The sequence below is a fragment of the Hipposideros armiger genome, unplaced genomic scaffold, assembly GCF_001890085.2.
Source record: "Hipposideros armiger isolate ML-2016 unplaced genomic scaffold, ASM189008v1 scaffold_87, whole genome shotgun sequence".
NCBI classification, from domain to species: Eukaryota; Metazoa; Chordata; class Mammalia; order Chiroptera; family Hipposideridae; genus Hipposideros; species Hipposideros armiger.
Window position 1 is genome coordinate 1,348,142 of NW_017731437.1, and position 15,608 is coordinate 1,363,749.

Below are 15,608 nucleotides of genomic sequence, written 5' to 3' on the forward strand. Positions count from 1 at the left end.
GCCCCAACCTTCCGCCAGGCGCCCCAGGCCTCTTCCAGCTGGGCCCATGTCTGCTATCCCTGCCCTCAGCCTCCTTCGGGGTAGCGTGTCCCTGTGTGCATGTTGTGTGGCCGTGAGCCAAAGGTCAACCAAGGCTGTCAGGGAGCCCCAGAGACAGTGGACCCCGAAGGGACTCTGTTCCCACTTTCCCTGCCGCCTCCAGGCATCAGATGCCCAGCGGGACCCTTAGCTTCTCCTGTGCAGGTGTCCAGGTGGGTGAGGAGGGGCCTTATCTGACTGGGAGTTGCCTGGCCCCAGGGTTGGGATTCCACCATAAGCCCCTCGCTCCACAACGCCCCTTCGCTGCGTTTGTATGGGACGTGCATGGGTTCTCGTCTCCCTGGACACTGTGGTCCATGAGGACTGGGGGCGTCTGGAGGTTCGGACCCTGCCTAGCCAGCCAGCCCACACTGCTCCTGGGCCTTCTGTCTAGTCAGCCTGACCTGTGGGGTCGCCCTGCGGGAGTGGAACTGAACAGCCCCCAGTCCTCTGTGTGATCACGTACTTTGAGGCTGGGTTTGTCCTTTTAGTTTTGTTTCCTGGTTGGAAACCCCTGAGGCTCCTCCCACCCTCACCCCTGACCCTGCCCACCTGTGCTTTCCCAGGCTGGAAGGGGAAGCCCCTCTCAGCCAAGTGGGCGACCTGGGCTGGGTCCACCCCCGTGATGGGCACAGCCTGGTGAGGGTGGTGAGCGCCGGGGCCAGGTGCGGGATTGGGGGTTGCCCTGGGCTGGTTGGGGGATGTCGCTCCTTGCCCTTTTGTGGTGGTGAGGGTGGCCTGGGTGCAGAGGGCTGGTCTGTTCCTGCCACTGCTCCTCCTGCCAAGCTGGCGAGTCTGGATTCTAGGCCAGGGACCTGACATTTCTCGGAGAGAGTGAGAGAAACAGGAGCCCAAGCAGGAGCAGAGGAGGGGCTGGCCCTGGCTCTGCCTCCCATTTGCAGAGGAATGGGGGTACCCCCTCCCCTGGGACCACGGGGTTCAGGCTGCTCCTTTCCCATCTAGCTGGAGTATTCCATCATTACATAAAGATGAATGGGATCTCAGCAGATGGGGAAAGTAGGGGGAAGCCCCCTCTTGCAGGGAGCACCTGTCTTACCCCATGAAACCCCCAGCCAACCCCGCCCTCGTTTGCCCACAGGGGATAAACCCTTTTCTGGGCTGTTTCCTGCCACATTTTCCTTTCCTGTGTGATTCTGTCACCTTCGCCCCTCACACCCTGAAGAAGGCCTCTTGCCCCAGACATCCCTTTCCCATGGGGGAGGGGGGGAATAGGGACTGGAGGTGGGGGGAGCCCCACCTTTGAGGAGGGAGCTGATGAGAACAGACCTGAAGGCAGAAAACGGCTTCGATGACTTTTCTCAGAGTAGGGGGCAGCTCTGCCTTGTCCCTGGGGCTCCAACTGGGGCTGGGGCTTGTCCCTTACAGGTGCTGCACCTGCCTGAGTCCACCCAGGCTCCTGCTCCTGGCCCCTCCCACCTGCCAAGGGCTTTAGCACAGCAGTGAGCCCTCTTGCCTGTTGGGGGTCAGCAGAGAAAAGCAAACGGAGCCGAGTGGGCTGGAGCAACCCGAGAAGCAGGCTCCAGGCCGCACACTTTTGCTCTATTTTGTGGGATTGGAAGGAGAAGGGACAGGGAAACGGCCCAGCCCTGGCAGCCCCTGCATCTGAGTCCTGCCTCTGCAGCAGCCACTCAAGGGTCAGCTGCAAACAAACCTTCCCAGGTGGCTGGTGGCACTGCTCCCCCATCTCTGGCCTGAGCCAGCAGCAGGAGAGTAGTGTGAAGCTGCCGTCGCCACCTTTGCTCCAAGATATGGCTTGCTCACAGACACTGTGTCCCGAGCTCTCCAGAGGCCCCAGTGAGCAGGGCCACCCTTTAGGCTAGCCTCCCCACACGGGAGAGCAGCAGTCCAGGGTCTAGCTGAGGTCAGGAAAGGGCTGGTAGGCGTGGGAGCAGGCCCACCAGTCCCCAGAGCCTGGCTCTGGCCAGCACTGCCCGCCCCCACCCTGGGCACACTGCTTAGCCCTCTTGAAGCCCCAGCACCCTCAGAGAATGGCTTGATCTGTTTGGGGGACCGTGGTCTAATTCTCAGGCTACAAACCAGACCCACTCTCCAAGACAAGGTCTGCCCCCTACACCTGGGGGCTGTCTGGAGGCCCCTGGCCCACAGCGGCCCCTCCCACACTCCATCTTCCTGAGCCAGGACCAGAGAGGCCTGGATACCCGAGCTTCTTCCTAAACATTTATTCATAGCTCTGCTCAATGAGTTGTGGACCGGGGACCCTGGGTGGGCTCCTCGAGGCCCTCCCCAGGAGGCACGTCCATGTGCATCTCCAACCCTGCTGCCATCTCGCTGGGGCTGGATGGGTGGGCCACATTTAGCTGGGCGAGACACCCCTGGGAGGAGACCGGTCTGTCTGTCTGCTGACGAGAAGGAGCTGCAAGATAGGAGGGGCTGAGATGGCTCTGCCTCGCTCCCCAAGCCCGCCAGCGACCCACCCCAGCCTGCCGGAAAGAAGCCAGGGAAGTTGGGAGCAGCCCTGCCAGCCAGGCTGAGCTGGGACATGATGCTGGAGGTGGGGGACCTGGCCTGCGGCTGGAGTGTGCAGTGCAAGTCCTCATGGGAGCTCCTAGGCAGAGCTTTATAATCGCTGTGCCCCGTTAGTCATGTTTCCTCTGTTACTACAGGGACCATTTAGGCAATATTCACAGAAGTGCAGGAATTTTCCCTACAGCTATGCTCTCTCCCTCTGCTGCTCCCATGATATTTTAAGTGACCCTGGAGGAGACTGGGTGCTAACGAAGTTCCTCCAAGAGAACAGTTGTGTGGCCAGGGCCACAGACCAGTGCTCTCTGCCCACCATGGACCCGTCTCTCCCAGCCTCTTACCTGGGGCCAGACGGCTTGGCTTGGAATTGCAGCGCGGCTGCTTCCTAGCTGTGTGACCTTGGGCAAGTGCCTTAACCATTCTGTGCCTCAGCTGTAAGTGAGGTTAACAGTGGTCCCTACCTCCTAATGTTGGCGTGAGGACTACAATTGGTTCCTGAATGTAAAGTGCCTCAACAGTGGGGGCTGGTGAGGAATCTCAGTAAGGGCGAGGTGGCATGGCCACCTGTCACCCCTTTCCCACTTCTTCCAGGCATCACTGAGTGCTAGGACTGGGGATGGGAAAGAGTGTCCAGGGCTGGGGGTGGTCCCTGAACTTCATCTGCAAACTGGGGGTACATAACTTTTTTTTTTAATTAAAGTTCATTGGGGTGACAATGGTTAGTAAAGTTACACAGATGGTATGTAACCTTATGGGAAGAAGGACAGCACCTTTCATCAGCCTCATGGAGGCCGTGACGCTAAGTGGCACTAATCCAGCACCTCTGTGCTGACAGATGAGGGAAACTGAGGCCTGGAGAGCGGGGAGACTTGCTTAGAGGTACTTGGAAGTGACCTGGCCTCCCGCCTCCAGGCCAGTGTCCCTTGCTGGCCCCCGTGTGGGACCTAAGCCTGGGAGGCCCTTAGCCCTCTAACCTTCAGGCAGGGTTTAGCCCTTCAGGGGACAGCAGAGACTCTAGGGACCTTTCAGACCCAGGGGCGAGGAGGTGCTCCTCCCCAGACAGGGTCAGACAGAGGGGTTCTTGGGGCCGTGTCATGGCCCCTTGCCCAGCAGCCCCCAGACAGAGCCTGTGAGAAGGCGCATGTGAAGGGGAAGGACCTAGGCCAAGTGCCCCTATTTCCTCTTCTGTGAAATGGGGACAGTAAGAGTATCTACCCCACAGACCCGGAATGCATCCAGCACTCAGTAACAACGGGGCTTCTCTCTTCACCCCACCCCATCCGTCCCTCAGCTGCCAGGCCCTTCCTCCCCCAGGGACATACCAGCCATGGGCAGGAAAGGGGGCCGGTGGGGCAAGAGGCGAGGCCCAGGGGCAGGCTGAGGCCACCCAGAAGGGCATCCTGTCCGAGGGAAGTTACCTGGGGCGCTGCCAGCCAGCATCTGAGCGCTCTGAGGCCGGGAGGGCAGCTGGCTGTTGTGGAGGAGGGACTGCTGCCGGTGCGCATGGGGCCGGGAGGGCTTGGCCTTGTGCTTGGCGATCGCTGAGTCTGATGGGACATTGGAGAGAAGGGTCAGTTCTGAGACACCAGGTGCGAGCTCTGTGGGGACCCGTGGGGATGGGGAGGGGGCTGCAGGGCTGCTGGTCACGGCCAGCCTGAGCGGGGGTCCTTCTCCGTCTCAATTCATGGACGTGGCCTTGATTAGCACTTCATTCATTCTCGTGTCCTCGGGGGATCTCCACGTCAGCCCCGTGACAGGTGTGGGTGACTTCTGACCCCGGGTTTAGGGTTCAGGAGGGGAGGCAACTAGGAAGGTGCACACAGCTAGAAGACCCGGTGGGAAGCGAGAAAGCACACTTCCAGTATGGCGACCCGGAAGTGGGCATTTGGCAGACTAGGGGATTCACTAAGTGGTGGGGGGGGGCTCACGAGGGGGACATTCTGAGTTTCAAAGAAGGGGTAGGACTTGGCTGTGGTGAGCTGGGGACAGAGGCTGAGGCAGGAAAGCCAAAAGTGGCAGCGTGAGGATGAAGGCTGACGAGAGAAGATGGGGCCATGACAATCTGGCTAATTGGCTGTGACTGGACAGCTGTCAGCTACCTGCAAACAGAGACCTGGGTCTTTTGGAGACGTGAATGTTTGGAGTCAGGGAGGTAGACAAGACGGCAGCCAGGGCCCAGGGGCCCCAAGAAGTGCCTGGCCTTCCGGGAGCTGGACGGATCCTGTGGAACCCGGGCAAGGAGCCTGAGGATGGCTGGGCCACCTGGACACTCACTGTCTTTGCTTGGGATGCCTGGCAGCCTTGTATCTATCCGTCCCTTGTAAATGTGTCCATCCAGGCCCAAGATATCCACCTCATCATGCTGTGGAGGTAGGCGGGTATCCGTTACGGTGTGGCACCCAGCGCTTTCCCTCCCGTCCTGCCTCCACCCCCACCCCGGGGGCTCTGGGTGGCACCAGGGCAGAGCGACAGGGTGAAGGGAGGTGGAGAGGCTGTCATTCTCAGCGCCCATGGTGGAGGCAGTAGTGCCACGTGGGCGCATGGCCAGGGTACCGTTCTTCTCAGCAAAGGGTGAGAATCGGAGGCTGTAACTGGGTCTGATTAAGAAAGTGCCTCAAGGGCTGGCCGAGTGGCTCAGTTGGTTAAGAGCTCGCTCAAGAGTTTGAGCTCTGAGCAACAGCGGTTCGAGTCCAGCCCAAGCTGAGCAGCCGCTGAGCTGCCAACAGGTAGCAGGATGGCTCAGCTAAAAAAGAAAAAAAGAAAGTGCCTCAAGGCAGAGGGCCGGATGGGATGAGAACCGGGGGTCATGTCAGGGCCCTCACCCCCACTGCCCCTGTCGCCCCCAGGTGTCACCCCGACCTTCATGGCAATCTGGATCTCCTCATTGGGGTACAGGCCCTGCGGCAGGTGCTGCAGGCGGTTGCGCCGGTAGGGGTAGGTGAGGGTGTGGCTGCCCCCGCAGCGCCGAGGCACCATCCAGTAGGTGTAGTCAGCCACCTCTGGCACCCTGCAAGGGAGACGGCGCCATCACTATGGACAGCTGTGCCCTGGGACACATGTGTAGTTGGGGGGCGACCAGGGGGAGGTGGGACTGCTATCTTCAGGGGTCTCTGGGGACCAGGACAGGAGGAAGGGACAGGATGGGCGGGTGACAGAGCAGAGCGACCTCCCGGCCATCCATCCTCAAGACTGCTTTCTCTCTCTCTGTCTCTCTCTCTTTCTCTCTCTCATGCCCTCCCTCCCTGTGTCAGGGCTGCCCGCTCAGCCATGGATAAGTGGGCAGGGGCCCAGGCTGTGCCGTCCTACCGTTTGTAGCAGGGGTGGCTGAGGCATTGGGCTTGCAGCAGCTCGCGGATCATCTGGCTGCTGGCTTTGACCGAGCCCCCGAAGTGGACCTGTACCTTCTCGATGTCCATCAGCATCTTGGAATGCATGGTACGCAGGCGCCCCACACTCCGCTCCGTCTGTGCCAGCTCGGCCCGCGTGAGGGCGGTGCCACCCAGGTTGAGGCTGTGGGCGCAGGCATCATGGAGGGTGAGGCAGCCCCACTGTCTTGCTCCACCCCTTTAGCTTCCCCCGTTTCTGCAGGGCCCCGTGTGGGCAGCAGTCCTTTCCACAGTCCCCGAGGGAACATGGCCACACTTGCCAGGGAAGGTTTACTGAGGTGGGACAGGAGCCACTCCGACACAAGCCGAGCCCCTCCAGCTAACCTGGGGTTGGTGGCGCTGGCCTCTCCCTGTCCCCCCACGCCTAGCCTCACGTACCTGGAGCCCCCATGGGCTCCAAAGCGCAGTTTGAAAACCATCCTTTCCACTGAACACCCATCCTCAGGAGGTGGAAAGATGGCAGGGAGGCAGGCAGGAGTCCGAGGGAGCGTGAAACAGGCCCCCATTCACCCCCTCTATTCACTGAGAGCCCTCTCACTGAATGATGCTGGACCCCCCCCATGCTGGGGCTGCTGAAGGATCTGGGGGTGCAAGGACGTAAGGAGGAACTCTCAGGTGCCCTTGGCAATGTCCCACCAGGACTCCCACCAGGGACCCAGACAGGTGGGTACTAGTCCTTGCTACTTCTCCCCCATGCTCGCACCCGGGAGGGGCTGGTGCTAGCTCAGGAGGCGCTCCGGTGGCCCAGCATCCCAGCCACGAGGAGGAGCCCCCCCACGCTCGCTGGACCCTTGCCTGCCCCTCTGCGTGGCCCTGCCAGGCCTCTGCCCGCTGCCCGTACTTGCGGCTATGCTGCCGGACCTGCTCCAGTTCAAAGATGGTGTAGGGGCGGGTGGAGCGGTGCCCCGGCAGGCACGGGCCCACAGGAGTCACGGGGATGAGTCTGGGCAGGGACAGAGGTAGGCAAGGGCCCGCGTGTGAGAAGTCCCATCGTCCACCACCCACTCCCCATGTGCCACCTGTCCGAGGAGCCTTCCCGCCCGGGACTCGGGTGAAGGACCAGGGGTGGGCCCATGATGGAGGACAGACGGAAAGGACCCGAGTTGGTGGCAGGGACAGAATGGAGGAGATACTGTGCCCCACTGTGCCCACCCCCATTACAGCCACCATCTGGGGCCAGCCAGGTGTGGGTACTCACTGTCCGGTCACAGCTGTCTCTAAGGGGCGGTCACATGACAGGCAGTGGAAATGTGCCAAGAGCTGCCTGTAAGGAATGGGACACACGGAGGATGAGTGACCTGCCCAGAGGGTCTGTAGTGGCGGAGATGGGGAGCCCATCTCCAGGCCGGCTGGAAGCTTAGCTCATGGAGGGGGGGCAGGCCCCAGGCCCCCGGAGGCCACTACAGGCCCCGCTCCCCAGGAGCTCACGAGCTCACACCTCCACAGGCCACGGATCCAGCACCCACCTGTCCTAACCCACCAATCCCTGAGGGGTGCCCTGTGTAAACCTAGGGGGCCCTCTGGCGGCCAATAATGGAAATCCTGGGATTCCAGCTGCCACGGGCCAGGTCCCCCAGGAGTGATCTCAGTCCCGTTGGCCCAAAGTAGCGCTACCATACCCAGAGAGCCTTAGCCTCCTTTCCCTCCCGTTTCCCACTGTGATATGAAGGCCTGAGCTAGAAGAGCTTTTTAAGCTCTGAAATCCTGTCACTCCTACTGTGGGACAGTCCCAGCAGGATCAGCTGTTCCCCCAGAGCACGCCTGTGCTGGCGGGAGCCGTTCATCTAGGAGCCCCCAGCCCTCCACCCACCGTCACCCTGCAGAGCGTGCCCGCCTCCCCCGCTGTCTTCCCAGCCTCACCTCCGCATGGCAGCGGCCTCATCCGCCTGGTAGAGTGGGGAGCGCTCTTTGAGCTGCTGTCGCAAGGATTTCCACCGATCCTCCAGCAACTGCTTCACGGGGTCCAGCTCCAGGCGGTCCAGCTGCAGGTGGGTGTGGGGGGAGCCAGGTGAGCTCTAAGAAGCAGGTGGGGGCTCCGCAGTGCCTGGAGAAGGGGGTGTGGTCCCCATCCCGGGGGCCCTCACCTTGTTGTCCATCTCCGTCAGGAGCCTGTCCAGCATCTTCTGCCAGTCCTGCTCCTGTCCACTCATCTTGGCCACCAGCTCCTGCACCATGTGGTTCAGCTGCTCCGTGGTGGCATCAAACTGGACGCGGCTCACTTTGGCCTCCAGGGCGCTCTTGTCGGCTTTCTGCCAGAGAGAGAGAAGAACCCCCCGCCCCGTGGGACGGAGCCATGGAGGAGCCCCATTCCCGAGGTGTCAACCCCCCACTGGATCCCCTCCATTCCCGGCCTTTCAAAGGGTGAGCAGCGAGTCCCCCCCGGCACACAGGGGGGCCCCTCCGGGCCTGGCCCTTACCACGCCAATCTCCATATCCAGGTGGGCCCTGTTGGCCTTCTCCTTCTCGAGCTTCTCTAGACCCTGGTACAGCACCTGAGAGGCCGAGGGAGTGAGGTGGGGATAAGAAGCACAGAACTGACCGGCAGGCGCGGCCCCGCCTCGCTCCGGCCATCCTGCCTGCCGGCCCCTCACATCGATGTCCCGCTGTTTCTGCCGGTGGTCCTCGATGAGGTTGCTGGTGGTGACGTTGAGCTTCTCGCAGTCGCCCTGCACCTGCAGGATGGCGTTCTGGACGTGGCCCAGCAGCTCCTCATCCTGCAGCAGGCGGGACAGAGATGGGCTCCCTGAGGCTGCTGGGGCACCTCCCAGGGGCCGGGAGTGGGAGGGGGGCGTCGCTCTCCCTGGTAAGTCAGCCCTTAGAACTTCAGACCCATTCCAGCTCCCCTCGGCTGCCTGCACAATTTCCGTGGGGAAGCTCTCGGGGACACAAGCTTCCGTCTCCCACCTCCCCATGGACCAGCCTTGAGGGACCTGGTCAGCCAGTGGGGGTGATCAGTAGGGGTGGTGGAGGCTCAATAGTGGTGAGCTGCCCTGTGGCCCCCCCCCCACTGGGAGGTGTGGGAGTGTGGGCGACAGTCTCCCCACCTGCCCTGAATCTGAATTCCAGAGTCCCAGAGGCAGGCTCAGGGCCTGTGGCTGTCCCCGGCCCACCAGCAAGCCTGCCCTTTGGAGGGGAAGGGTCTGGAAGAATGGTGTGAGGGAGAGTCAGTGATTCTAAAGCCATGCCAGCATCCCCAAAGTATGTGAATGGCACTGCTCCACCCCTCAGCCAGCTGTGTTGTCCCAGCCCACAGAGCCAGCTCTACCCCATGGTCCCCAGTCCCCAGAGCTAGCTCTGCTGCTGTCCTTGCTGTGACCCTATGGAAGGGTCTCCACTAGAAAAACTGACCCTCAGGCCCATGTGGCACCCCCTTGAGGACTCTGTGGGCCTCCTGGCTGTGTCTCCCCACAAGGGGCCATGTGTGGCCACACCAGGAGGGAGGCCAACAGGACTCACGTGGCTGTGCAGTTTGGTTTTCTTGGAGGGCCGGGAGGCAGCCAGGTTGTTGACCATGTCCTGGAGCTGCTCATAGCGCTGCACCAGCATGCTGACCTGGTGGCTCAGGTCCAGGCTGCAGGCTGGGCAGGTGGCCTCAGGGCTAATCTGGCCAGGTACCAAGGTTGCCGGGGTCTTCTGCGGGGTCATGCTCATGGACAGCAACGTGGAAGATGAGGCCAGCATGTTCTCGATGATCGTCCGGAGTTTGTCCAGCTGGGTGCAGGCGAGAAGGCAGGTGCAGGGCAGTGAGCGAGGCTCGGCCATGTTCAGTCTGCACTGTGACTGCTGGCGTGGGCCTCCTCCTCTCGCCTGCCATGATTCCGGCAGTCGCCCCACCCTCAGTGCCTTGCAGGGTATGTGGCACGGGGGTGAGGGAGGGGAGGCGCTCGAGGTCTGTCCCTTAAATAGCGACCAGAGTTCTCATGGCGTGTAGCATTAATTCTGAATAAAGCCCTTGTAGAAGGGAGGTTTCAGGACCTTTCTCCAGCCATTGGTGCCGTGTGAGGACCTATCTCCTCCAGCTAAAGTCTAGAGTGGGGATATCTGTCAGTCAGTCCACAGATGCTTAGAGGTCCCTGATGACACACAGGCGCCGCTCCAGACCCTGGGGATGTGAAGGGGCGGGCTCGCACATGCCCTGTCCCCACCCAGCATGTAGATCACTAACAATCAAAGATTATGACAAGTGCTACGACCACTCTAGGGGGCTCGTGGTCTGGGTGGGAATGAACTCCCTCCACTGGCCCTCCTGCTCCCTTGTTTCCCGTGGTCCCAGTTTGTCCCCACAAATGATTGGTCCCGGATAGGCACCCGATTCAAGGGCAACCAGCGTCTAGGCTGGCCAAAGACCTGTGGCGTGTTGCCTGGCTCAGAGGGAGAGGCTGGGCCAACCTAAGCCTCCTCTCTTGGAAGTGTGTGACGTTTGCAGGGCCTAGGTAGCCATTCTGGACCATGAGTGGGAGATAAGAAAGCAGACTAAGAGTAGAATGGAAGAGAGATGTGAGGGTGTTTGAGAGAGGTAGGGAAGGCAAGAGACACAAAGGTACAGATGCACCCCAAAATTAGACAGAGAAAGATGGAGTGGCCCGGACCAGGCTGCCCAGGGCCTGAAGCTCTGCTTTCTCCAGCTCCCTGTGCGTGGACATACTTTCAACCAAACTCCCTTCCCCTTGAGCTCAGTGCGACTCTGTTGCTTGCAACCAGAAGAGCCTACACTTTTCTGGAGTCCAGAAGAGCCTGTCAAAGGGCCCTGGGATAAAGAAGGCAGGCTAATTCTCTCTAGAAGACGGGAAGACACTCTCCAAACTACGGGCATGTCAGTGGAGTCGGGAAGAGTAAGTAGCAGCCCTTGGATGAATGAGGGTGAGGAGGCCGGTCCAGGAAGAGGAACAAAGCAGCAGTGTGCTCAGGAAAGACGGGAGCCCAGGCGGCTGGGGAATCGGGGCTGTGGACGGCAGCTCCTTGAAGATGCTGCCTCAGGAGGCCAGGCTGCCCAGCAGGAAGGGGACTCTCTCCCAAGTGTGGCCCCGGGAGAGCCCTGGAGCTCGCTAAGCTCAGAGTGAGCTATCAGCTCTGGGGTCATGAAATGGTCACACCACTTTCCCAGCAAATTTGGAAGTGGCCCAGGATGGGGCCCCTAGCACCGAGGGGCTCCTGACATGAGCCCCCTCGGCTTGGTGGCTTTTCCTATCTGATCCTGTGTGAGCGCTCAGAGGCCTGTTCCTGGTCCAGACACTCCTCGCTGGGAACATTCTGGGGTGTTCCCAAAGATAGCACCACCCAAAATTTAAAGGCAGACACTTTCAAGAGAGTGAAAAGACAACCCACAGAATGAGAGAAAATATCTGCAAGTCATATATCAAATAAGAATCTAGTACCCAGGATGTGTAAGGAACGCTTACAATTCAACAATAAAAAGACAACCCGATGTTTAAATGAACAAAGGACTTGAATGAGCATCTTTCCAAAGGAGATTTACAATGGTCAATAGTCACATGAAAAGATGTGCAACGTCATCAGTCACCAGGGAGATGCAAACCTAAACAGTAATGAGATACCACTTCACACCCATTAGGATGGCTAGAATTTTTTTTTTTTTAATAAAAGGAAAAGAACAAGTGTTGGTGAGGATGTGGAGAGACTGAAACCCTCATGGATTGCTGGTGAGGACGTAAAATGATGCCGCCGCTTTGAAAAACGGTTTGGCAGTTGCTCAAAAGGTTAACCGTAGAGTTACCGTATTACCCAGCAATTCCATGCGTCGGCATATGGCCAAGAGCAATGAAAACATATGTCCACACAAAAACCTGACCATGTGCCCATCGATGGATGAATGGATAAAGAGGAGGTGGTACATATATACAATGGAATATTGCTCGGCCATGGAAGGGAATGGGTTCTTGCCATCTGCGGCAGCATAGATGGGCCTGGAGGGTATTGTGCTGAGTGGAGTGTCAGACAGAGAAAGACAGATGCAATGTGGTTTTGCTTATATGTGGAATCTAAAGAACAAAATTAAAAAACAAAACAAACTCATAGAAAACATTTTGATGATTGTCAGATGGGAGGGTGGTTTGGGGTGGTGGGTGAAAAAGGTGACGGGAGTAAATAATACTACTTGGTAGTTACAAAATAGTCATGGGGATATAAAGTAAAGCACAAGAAATATAGTGATAACTAGTATAGTACCAGGTGGGTACTATTCAGAGGATCACTTCTGAAATTATATAAATGTCTAACCACTATGCTGTACGCCTGAAATTAACATAAAATAATATTGAATGTCAAAAAAACCCCAAAAAACCTGACCATGAATGTTCATAGCAGCATTATTCGTAACAGCCAAACGGTAGAAACAAGCCAATGTCCTTCAACTGATGAACGGATCAACAAATTGTGGTCTATCCATACAATGAACTATTATTCAGCCATAACAATGAATGAAACCCATGCTACAATACGAATGAATCTTGAAAACATGCTGAAGTGAAAGAAGCCAGGCACAAAAGGCCACATATTGTACGATTCCATCTGTATGAAATGTCCAGAATAGGTGACTCCAGACAGACAGAAAGCAGTGAGTGGCTGCCAGGGGCTGGGGAGTGGGAGGGATGGGGAGTGACTGCTAACGGGTACCAGGTTGCTTTTAGGGGAGATGAAGTGTTTTGGAATTTGATCATGGTGATGGCTGCACAATTTTGTAAGTATACTGAGAGCTATCTTGTTCACTTTAAAGGGTGAGTTTTATGATATGTGAACTATATAATTTTAAAAGCTAAGGGGAAAAAGACTTAATGACAGGTGGACAGGCCTTGAAGGCATGCCTTTCCCCTTGGGCACCTGCGGCCTCAGAGCTGGTTTTGGACCAGGAGAGGCTGAACCCTAGGTAGAGTCACCCCCCACACACACCCCAACACATACACACACACACACACACACACACGAGGGGAACTAAGGGCAACAGATAAGTGGTGGCAGGGCTGCCCCACTGCAGTCCACAGCCAACTCTGAGAACGGCCCTGGCTGCACTGAAAAGTGTGGGATGCTCACCTGATCCTGCAGGTAAACGGAGGCTTCGGAGACTGAATGTTCCATGCTGACCTTGCCCCGCTCCTGGCTCTCCCTTAGTTCAGACAGCTCCTTCTCAATGTCGGCCACGGTGACTCTGTGTGCACAAGAGGTGGCCTGGCCCCACCGCCAGCCTGGGGCCTGAGTCCCCCAGTGCTAAGCTCCAGTTGTCAGGGATGGAGGAGGATGCAGGGATGGAGGTGGGGACAGAATCTAAAGAGGTTTTTTCTGGCTCTTCCAAGCCTTGGTGTTGAGCTGTTTTAAGAACGTGGGATGCTTCCACCAGGAACTTGAACTAGGTGTGGGCAACCTGAAGACCAGACATGATCTGGGTCAGAGACAGTAATCAGGCCAGGGTGTGGGTGAACCACAGGCTGCTATCGCTTCCTTAGCCAAGAATATGTGCTGCCAGGGAGGGTGACGTACCTGAGGATGCCCAGCTGCAAGCCCAGCTGGTTAGCTTTCAACCCCCTTCCCATATCTAGATGCCCTTCGTCCTCCAGGAGCCTTTGCATCTTGTCCAGCTACAAACCCAATGGAAGAGGAGGGGTCAGGCAGGTTGGAATTCTCTGCTTTCTGAGATGCCTCTGCAGGCTGAGCAAGCCCCTCCCCCATTCCCCAATCCTAATCCAATTCTCCCATAGAAACCAAGGTCCCATGAAGAGGGCAGCTGGAGATCCAGTAGCCCCTCATCATGACCACCGGCCCCAGACAGTCCCACACACTTGGCTCCAAGACTGCGCCAGTGACAGTGGGTTGGATTGGAAACGGCCACATGTAATGAAAGGAGCACAGGCCCTCTGGTTGGCTCAGCCGAATCTTAACAGCTTTGAGCTCAGGTTTTCAATCAGGATGTGAACAGGACGATAGCTGAGGTGCATGTCCTACCTGATGGGGTTGTAAAGATCCAGTGAGATAATAATGTAAGTGAAAGTCCTGTGCAAGCCATCCAAGTACAAATGGCAAGTGGGATTATTGGCACCCAAAGACAAAGTAGGCAGACCCTCACTGACTTACTTTTACTTTTTCCTGCCGAACTTCTTTGGCTAAGGTCTTTAAGGTCTTCAGCTGTTCCTGCAGGTCTGGTGGCAAGGTCTTTTGGACTATGGAAAATGGAGGCCTTAGAGTCAGAAGGGCTCCTGAGCCCCATTTCCAGCCCCCCACAGTGAAGCTACCCGGGAGAACAACAGGACTGGGGGGGCGGGGGGAAGAAAGGAGACAGGACTATCCTTAGCCCGTAGACAGACCCACCTAACGCTTAATACCCTAAACAGCTTCGGGACCCCTGGTCCATCATTTCCACCCAACTCTAAAATCTTGGCTAATCTCTGGACCTAGAGTTGTGAATGGACAAAGGTTAAGTTTAATTCTTAAACATTCTCCCTTCCCGCCCCGCCCCAATGCTATTGTTTTCTCTTGCCCCAACCTTCTCCCCAGCTGCTATCCAGAGAGTCTGACAAAGGCATAAGAGCCTGCCTCATTGCTCTGCTGAGGCGCCTTCACTCTCACTGGTTTAATTCCATCTTTTGAACCCTGAAGGCTCTAGGAAAACCCAGAATAGCTAAGAATGGACATGCTATTTTCAGGGTCTTAGGAAGAAGACCAGCTGCCAGGAGTTGAGGACAGGGCGTGAAAAGGATGAAATCAACTTAGAACAACAACAGCGCTCTCTCCTCCACGCAAGTGGTACCGACCCATCAGTGTGAGCAGGTGCTGGATCTTCTCCAAGTCAGTTTGGCCGGCTTTCTCCTCGTCTAGATCTTTCATGTTCTCCTTTAGCTCTGCGTAGAGGCTAATGAGCTCTCCCATCAGACGGAATGTTTCTACTGCTATGGGGAAGCTAGGAGCCAATTTATACAGTGAATCATGTCTCTCACCCTGGACATCACTCTTTTCTGATGAGACTTGATCATCTGAACTTCTGAAAAAGGTGCCCTCTGGGCTTAGGATAGTCTTAACAGAGATGTCAGGTTGTCTTTGATCCGAACCTGCCTGGACATACTGATCTACACCTGGGTATCCTGGGCCATGAGCGCCAGGATCCATGAGGCTACCCTGATATGGGCCAGGTGGTCCCACTCCTCTGCTTAATGGTGTTGGGCCACGCTGGTATGTGTCAGGAGGCATCAAATTTCGCTGGTAAGTTGCTGTTGGTACCAAACCTGGTGATGTCAAACCTTGCTTGGCTAGGAGTGGTGACACCTGGCCATGTTGATCTCTGCCAGGAGGTACCAAAGCATGCTGATATGGGCGGGGTGATATTAAACTTCCAGGATCTGCATGGAGTGGTGGAAAGCCATAAGCCTCTGTGCCTGCTGGCACAAAGCCTTGTTGATCTGCACCAAGTTGCCTCAAATCATGTGGGTATGCACCAGGCTGTACCAAACCATGTGGGTATGCACCAGGCTGTACCAAACCATGTGGGTATGCACCAGGCTGTACCAGACCATGCTGATCCACTCCAGGTTGGACCAAACCAGGCTGATCTGTACCAGGCTGCACCAAACCTCGCTGATCCATTCCAGGTTGGACCAAACCAGGCTGACCTGCATCAGGTTGCACCAAACCTCGCTG

The 15,608-nt window shown here is 57.4% G+C and overlaps 1 protein-coding gene across 1 annotated transcript in view; it reads right to left on the minus strand.

The window, feature by feature from the left end:
- Window positions 1-1,378: 1,378 nt before the first annotated feature.
- QRICH2 (glutamine rich 2) overlaps window positions 1,379-15,608 on the minus strand; it is a 25,775-nt gene continuing 11,545 nt past the window's right edge. The window contains exons 6-21 of the mRNA XM_019644239.1: window positions 14,729-15,608; window positions 14,052-14,137; window positions 13,461-13,558; window positions 13,017-13,131; window positions 9,426-9,680; window positions 8,561-8,683; window positions 8,387-8,461; window positions 8,054-8,218; window positions 7,830-7,951; window positions 7,168-7,233; window positions 6,811-6,912; window positions 5,890-6,093; window positions 5,443-5,590; window positions 4,858-4,945; window positions 4,002-4,130; window positions 1,379-2,473 (exon numbers count right to left, since the gene is read on the minus strand). The exon at window positions 14,729-15,608 is cut by the window's right edge and continues 25 nt beyond it. Of these exons, the coding sequence (XP_019499784.1) occupies window positions 2,295-2,473; window positions 4,002-4,130; window positions 4,858-4,945; window positions 5,443-5,590; window positions 5,890-6,093; window positions 6,811-6,912; window positions 7,168-7,233; window positions 7,830-7,951; window positions 8,054-8,218; window positions 8,387-8,461; window positions 8,561-8,683; window positions 9,426-9,680; window positions 13,017-13,131; window positions 13,461-13,558; window positions 14,052-14,137; window positions 14,729-15,608 (2,835 nt within the window). The 3' untranslated portion in view covers window positions 1,379-2,294. The remainder of the gene's footprint in view (window positions 2,474-4,001; window positions 4,131-4,857; window positions 4,946-5,442; window positions 5,591-5,889; window positions 6,094-6,810; window positions 6,913-7,167; window positions 7,234-7,829; window positions 7,952-8,053; window positions 8,219-8,386; window positions 8,462-8,560; window positions 8,684-9,425; window positions 9,681-13,016; window positions 13,132-13,460; window positions 13,559-14,051; window positions 14,138-14,728) is intronic.